General features: G+C 37.5%; 1 protein-coding gene across 1 annotated transcript in view; it reads right to left on the minus strand.

The window, feature by feature from the left end:
* Positions 1–847: 847 nt before the first annotated feature.
* Positions 848–7708, minus strand: part of LOC143291543 (choline O-acetyltransferase-like) — a 102385-nt gene continuing 95524 nt past the window's right edge. Inside the window, exon 13 of the mRNA XM_076601481.1 lies at positions 848–901. Within this exon, the coding sequence (XP_076457596.1) occupies positions 848–901 (54 nt within the window). The remainder of the gene's footprint in view (positions 902–7708) is intronic.

A 7708-nucleotide genomic window follows, 5' to 3' on the forward strand; every position in this document is an offset into this window, starting at 1 on the left:
TATTTCCGGATAGAACTGATGCGCCGCGGTTGACAGTAGCAGGATTGACATGTCTGATTGATAATGTTTTGCATGGACAGTGTGTTGTCATGTACTGCCAAGTTTGATTGTATTAGTTGTAATGGAATAAAATTTTTGTTTAGTTCCTATGATCATTGCTTCAGTTTTGTCCGCGTTCAATTGTAACTTATTTAGAGTCATCCAATTTTGAATATCCAGGAAGCAGTTAGACGTTTCTTGCAAGAGCGACAACAGTTTTTCAGGTGTATCACTCTTCTGGAGTTGAGTCAGGTGAGGTCTATGTTCAAAGATGACCCTCGTGTCACGATTGATGAAATGAAGGAGATCTGGATTTCATCAGGGAGCATCAGCACCACCCTTCATAAACACCTCCATGGAAGGAAGCGTTATGCCGGTTGGGTACCTCACCACTTGACAGAAGAGCAGAAACAGGGTAGGGTTGAATGGTGTACCTACTTGTTGCGACAATTCGATGGCGGACGATCAGATCGTGTTTGGGACATCGCAACAGGGGAAGAAACATGGGTGTACCAGTACGATCCAGATGAAAGTGCACCAACAAATTCGATCGTTCCAAGTGTCATCAAACAAATGGTTGCATGTTTCTTTGGAAAATCAGGACATGTTGCGACTGTACCGTTCCAAGAAAGAATGACAGTAAACTCTGAGTGGTACGTCACTGTCTGCCTCCCAAAGGTCTTTGAAGCATTGTGTGTACGCAGTCCAAGAAGTGGAACAAGATGGCTACTGCTGCATCATGAAAATGCCCGAGCTCACACAGCTGCTGCAACTCTAGACTTCCTGAAAGAGAACAGTGTACAACTGGTCACTCATCCCCCGTGTTCTCCTGACTCAGCCCCTTGTGGTTGGTTTTTGTTCCCTGAGGTGAAGCAGCAGTTAAAGGAGAAAAAAATTCACTGTGCAGAAGGTGCTCGAGCCTTCTTCGAAGATCTCATTATGGACATACCCCAGGTCACGTGGGCTGGCGCCATGATAAATTGGTTTGAGCGGATGATGAAGTGCATACAAGCTGAGGGAGAGTTCTTCGAAAAAGGGGAGTAGGCAGATGATTAGTAACTTTCTTAGAATGGCTGTATTGCAAGACTTATTGAAGGGCCCTCGTATATTCCCTGTTGCTGTGTAATCGAATGCAGTGAACTCTTTGATGCAGCGGATATGACCCCTACGCAATGCTGTTTTTATGCTTTTGGGATGTGACTGGATTACGATTTGGTCGTTTAGCTTTGTTTTTCCTTCTGCGCTTGTTGCGTCGACAGTAACGCACTCCCAAGCCTCTTACCTGTCCTCCACCCACTTCTTGACAATCCCTGAGCCCTCATATCCCCCCCCCCAACCCCCCCCCACCACCACCACACACACACACACACACAACAGGGGCATACACACGTAATTTCATCGCAAAGAAAGATAGAGCAAGCACACACAGGAGAATATATTCTACCTTCTTTATTGAGATTATCTACTGGTACAAGTTCATCTTAAAAAACAAAACAACGAAAACAAATAAAACCAACAACCCACGTTACATGTACATCGTATATCACATTTCTAGACCATCACCGCTATAGTAATACAACCAACAATTGTATTCCGTAAAAAGTGGAATGTACTGTATTGTACTATCAGCATAAGTGCAACAATATTTTGTAACTAACAGTGTGTTACTCTTAAAACAAAATAGTCAAGTTTTACTTGAAGGTACCTACACAATTAAACGTGGTCTATTTTCTGTTGTATGACTTAAAAAAAATCCACACATTCAAATACGATCCATTTCATAATTAAAAGGTTTCCTTCAAAATTCAAATACGATTCTTTTTGTATTGAATTTTTTTTTAAACAATCAGACATTATCCCTTTCTTTCTGGAAAAACCAATTTCAACAAACAGTCAAATAGAACACCTTTTTATACAAGATAATTTCTCTAAACATTTCTGCTCGATCCACTTTTCCGTAACATGATTTCTTTAAACACCAATACATGTGCCCTTTTCTGTCACACGACCTCTTCATACTCTCAAAACAGTTTCCCCTTTTGTGAAAATACATTCTTGTACATCCAGACTATTCCCTCTTTCTGTGAAACACATTGTATTCTTTATGTATTCAACAACACTCCCCTTTCTTTCACTTCACCTTGAAGCCTACTGTCCCAGGTAAGGTATTCATAATCGCTTGGTAGCTAAACAACGGACTTGTTTTTTGAAGATATTTGAACGCACCACTATGACTTGTAACTAGAAGTGCACCACAGTTTAAAATCACAGGGCTCTGGTTTACAAACGATCAGTGTAATATAACAGAACTAAATATAACTGATAAGTTCAGTGAAACAAAAGAAAACCTGTTCAATGTGTTGATGAAAAGATCAGTTACACGTCTAGGAAGAGTAGCTGTTCTTAAGTCAATTCTCTTGTCAAAATCAATTTACTTATGGATTATGCTTCCAAATCCACCAGATGACAGTATTCAAGAATTGCAAAACAATGTGTTTTAATTTTGTATGGGATAAAAACAACAACAGATAAAGTTAAAAGAGCAGTGGCTGTGCAAAGTGCACAAAACGGGGGTATAAATGTTCCGCATATATTCTATCATTCATGAAATCTTTAAAACTCACATGTTTGAAAAAGAATGCTGCAGTCTGTCATATCATTCAAAATGTAAAGAAAAATATTGTTAAAAGATTGTCCAGAAGCTGAAATGTTACAGGAATATGGCCCAATAGTTCTAACAGTTGGAGGTTGTATAATGAACCCCTTTAGGAAAGACGTGTTTCGTATTATTCATAACGTTCTGAACACGATAAGCAAGATATTTTGATGAAACCTTTGTTTTTTTTTGTTTTTGTTTTTTTAAATAACAAATTTCAGATAGATGGTTAAGTCTTGTATTTTGAAGACTGGGTGAGAAAAAAAAGTTTATTATATGAAAGATCTTGTGAAAGTGATGAAAATATTTTGAATATTTATGAATTCCGAGATAAGTGTAATTTCTGCAAGGAAAAAAACCCAGTTCAGCATTATTTGTGGGAGTGTAATCATATACAGCTTTTTTTGGTCAGAATTTGTGAGACATAAAAAGAAAAGTGTTTACATTGCGACAGACTTACTCTTTTATGATGCACTGGTGCTTTTTGTATATAATAAACTAAAACCTGATGGATGTTTCTCATATATTTTATTGATAGCTAAATTCTATGTATACAAATGTAGACTTAGCAAAATAAGACCAACATTGCAATTGTACTTAAAAGATCTCAAACAGGCATATGAAGCAGACAAGTAAGCCTTTTTACATGTGTTTAGAACATAACAATTTTTTTTTAAAATGGGCACTACATACAAGTATGTATAGTATAAGATTAAGCTATACAATATCACCTTGGAATTACGCTCTTGAATATGTATTGTTCTGCTTACAGTATGTTGTTGTACACTTTTCAGTATTTAGAACATCATTATGTCTCTACCCTATACTTTCTAATGCGCAAAGTATGACAATTTTGTATATGTAAATCTTTGTCTGAATTATATCTATCTATCTATCTATATATATGTTTGCGAAAAAATGCACTCGAGTTCTCGATCATTCTTTTTGTGTTATGTGCAACCAGTCGGTCGAAAACTTTTCTGACCGGTGGTTAAATATAGATTTGTTTGTTGTGAACTGTGTCGGGTCTTCAATAATTGGTGAAACCATGGCAAAAAAAAACAAACTCTTTGATATCCACATCCCGGTCAGTTAGTTGTTCGTTTTTATGTGTGTTTTTGTTGTTGTTGTTTTTTAGAAAAAAAGGTTTTGCTCTGGTATGTTTCCAGTAATACAAATTTCTCAAACAGGCTGTGAATCGTAACCAGTAGACATAAATCCTTTAATTTTTTTTAAAACTATGCATTGCAAAGTGGAAAACTTTGAGTTAATCTTTTGTCTCAGGCATATCTGTCAGCTGTGGCTCATCAGTGTGTTTCTAATTACTCATCTTTTCCCTACTTTTTCCCCCATCCACACGGACATAGACAAGTTAGCTCTTTAAAGTACGTTCCTGACGTTAAGTTATAACTGAACAACAAAATAACAACAACAATAACAAAAGCCACCATAACAACAACAACAATACCTACAAGCAGACGATGATACAAAAGGACCAGAAAACAGACGACCCAATAAAACCCCGATCAATCGAGATAGAGTAATCATAGCACCGTTGATCTCGAAAAAAGAGAAACCAAAACAAATGAAAAACGCAAAATTATTTTTCAATGTCATTACTCTTTGTCCTGTGTATATGGACACGTGCACGTGTAGGTATTAAGTGCGTCGATGCGCACGTGGGAAACTATTTCTTTGATATTGGAGTGATCTGATAACGAAATGCTTTTTAGAGTCATTACAGAAACGAATCCAAAACAGCTGTTTGCGAGGGTTTTCTTACCATGGGAAGTACGGACCATTCAGTTGGCAGTTTTGTGATTTTTGGCGTTTGCTTGCAACACATCATAACTAATACAACAATCCCGTATAACTGTATGTGGCAGCCACTACATATCAACACGACCAAGATAAGTGTGAAACAACAACACACTCGGCTACATCATAAAACTAGCCACCTTTAATGGGTGCTTCTATTCTGATATTTTGACACCAAGCTTGTTTTGCATACACTTTGTACAATTCACCACATACATTCATAGATCACAGCTATGATAAGATATATATTTTTTTTCAGTGTGATGATAAAAATCACACTCATACAGGAAACAAAAGTAAAATACACCACAGCCAGTTCCTCATTATGTACAAAAATCTATCACAACCGCTGTCGCCAAAAAAGCAAGGCAGCCTACATTTTCTTCTGATGGCATCAAACAATCTACCAAAACAAACGATATTGCCAAAAGATGATAGAGTCGTACATGATATTTCACGAAAAACAACAACAACAACAACAAAACAAACAAAAAAAGCCCCCCCAAAAAACCCAACACCGAAGGAGGCATGTCCGGAGAAAGAAAAGAACGACATAGCTTTTTCTCTTTGGTTTCAACCGCGCGCTTATGTCTCTCAAACATTAAATCACAGGTATAGAGGTACATGTACACCGAAAAAAAAAAAAAAAAAAATTACCCGACAAGAATACTTCACATATTTGTTTTTGCTCAAAAGCATATCATCCCATACAGAAACGTTATTCCAATGAAGAATGACAGACTTTCAGTTTCCTTTATGATGGCTTGCTGACATGTTTTGCATGTCAACGCTGGGAGTTACATATTTTAATTCTCAAACATTCACAAACGCACGCACGCGTGCGCATTCACGCGCGCGCGCACCCACCCACCTGTCCACACCCATATACACCACGCGCGGAAAAAAAAGAAAAAAAAAAAGAAAAAGAAAAAAAGAAAAAAAAAAGAAAGAACGAAAAAGGTGGAAGATGCCGCGCACGTGGAAAGGAAGGGAGTACATTAAAGCGAAAGGGAAAACTGAGCACGAATTATTTCCCTTCCACCAGGTGCCCATTTATTGTCTGTTGTGAAACATAAGTTGTTTCATATCGCAACTACATTGAAAAACAAACTGAAAATCAAATTTAAACAACTTCAAACACACACACACACACACACACACACACACACACACACACACACACACACACACACACACACACCAACTCACCCCCACTAAGCTCTACTTTTGCCCCCTCCCCTCCTGAAAAAAACAACAAAAAAACAACAAACAAACAAAAAACAAAACACACAACAACAACGCAAAAAAACCCAACAAAACAAAAGCCAAACAACCCAACAATAAACAAACAAAAACACAACACACACACAAACAACACAAACAAAAAACCCAAAAACAAACAAACAAAAAAACAAACAAACAAACAAAAAACAAAAACAAAAAACAAAACAAACAAAAACAGATGCCAACCACCCAACAACAAACTGGACAAAAAGAAACAATTAAAAAACAAAACACACACTCCATCTCTCTCTTTGAGGGCTGGATGTAAAAAAGCAGCTGTGCTCTCTCCACTACCCTGGTGAAATAAAAATTCGTTTCGTTTCGTTTCTCTCTCTTTCTCTCTCTCTCATACACACACACACTGGCGTGCTTTTGAATCTTGTTGTCAAGTGTGTGTGTGTGTGTGCGTGTGTGCGCGCGCGCGCGTGTGCAAATGCATATATGTGTATGTGCTCGGTAAATCTGCAATGGAATGTAACAAACTTTGCGGATAGCTTTTAATGCTGTCACTAACGCTAGCTTTAGCAGAAAAAACAACAAAAAACAATTGTTGATTGTACTGCAATGCGAAAGAAACACGTCCAAGTTACAACAAGACTGACTGCACAAAGGCTATATCGCCTTGGTCAGAAACTGAAAAAATCTGCTGACACGTGTCAAAGTCTTTATACCAACTTAGGCAGTACAATGTTACCAGACCACACCATCTCAATTCCATTATGTTCAACTCTCTATACAAAAGAGTTGCTGTCTTGGGTTCCATATGTGTCGTTTGAAGAATACTGCCGATACCACCGCTCGAACTCTGAGAGAGTGAATTTAGACACAACGTTGCCACGTTACAAGGCCAAGGTGGTTTGAGAAGGTGTTTATGTATGTGCACACTGAGGGAGGTAGATCATTTAAAAACAACAACAACAACTACAACAATAACAACGACAGCTGAATCAAACACAGAATCAATAAAATAATAATGCAACCAGCTACAGACTTGTATGGGTGTATCCCTCGTATTTTTTCAGGGCAGAAAAAACGACTGGTGAGTTACAAGATATTCAGGAACAATACCATCACACACACACACACACACACACACACACACACACACACACACACACACCGCACGGAGGCATCCACAGATAGTTTATATATGTTATACCGGGAATGTCGTAAGGTTGCAAGGGAGGCCTTGTTGGGGAAGGGGGAACGAACAGAAAAAACAAACGGACAAAAAAACAACCCCCACGCCCCCCAAAAGAAAAAACCAAAACAAACCAAACAAACCCCAAAACAACAACAACAACAACAACAACAAACAACAACAAAAACAAACCCAATGAAAACAACAACAACAACAACAAAAATCATGAAGATTTCAGTTAGAGAGATAGATAAACACTCTTTGAAAATAAGAGAAAAAAATAATAGGGAGAAAATGAAACCGCAAGATATCACAAAAACTTGGATTAGTCTATATGCCAGGAAGTGTTGGTCTAACCATGTGTGCCAGCAACGAAAGAAAGACGTGCAGTTTCACAAACAATAAAGAATAATACATTACGATCACAGATATTTTGGCACAGTTCACCATCATTTTGTGTCATTGTAACCAAATTTGGCACATTCTTCTAATATATTCAAGATACAAACATGCATCACATATCACATCAAATAATGTGCCACGTAATCATACATTATACCAATATATATATATATATATATATATATATATATATATATATATATATAGAGAGAGAGAGAGAGAGAGAGAGAGAGAGGCGTTCGCACATCCAAGGTTTTTAGCATATTGTGGGAAGAAAAAGTCAGTAAAGGTGTTTTGATTGTGTACCATTCCAATACCACGCAGTTTATGTCGATACTATATTATCATTTGTTGATTGACTCTCTCTC

Source organism: Babylonia areolata, chromosome 1 (genome assembly GCF_041734735.1).
Source record: "Babylonia areolata isolate BAREFJ2019XMU chromosome 1, ASM4173473v1, whole genome shotgun sequence".
Classification (NCBI taxonomy): domain Eukaryota; kingdom Metazoa; phylum Mollusca; class Gastropoda; order Neogastropoda; family Buccinidae; genus Babylonia; species Babylonia areolata.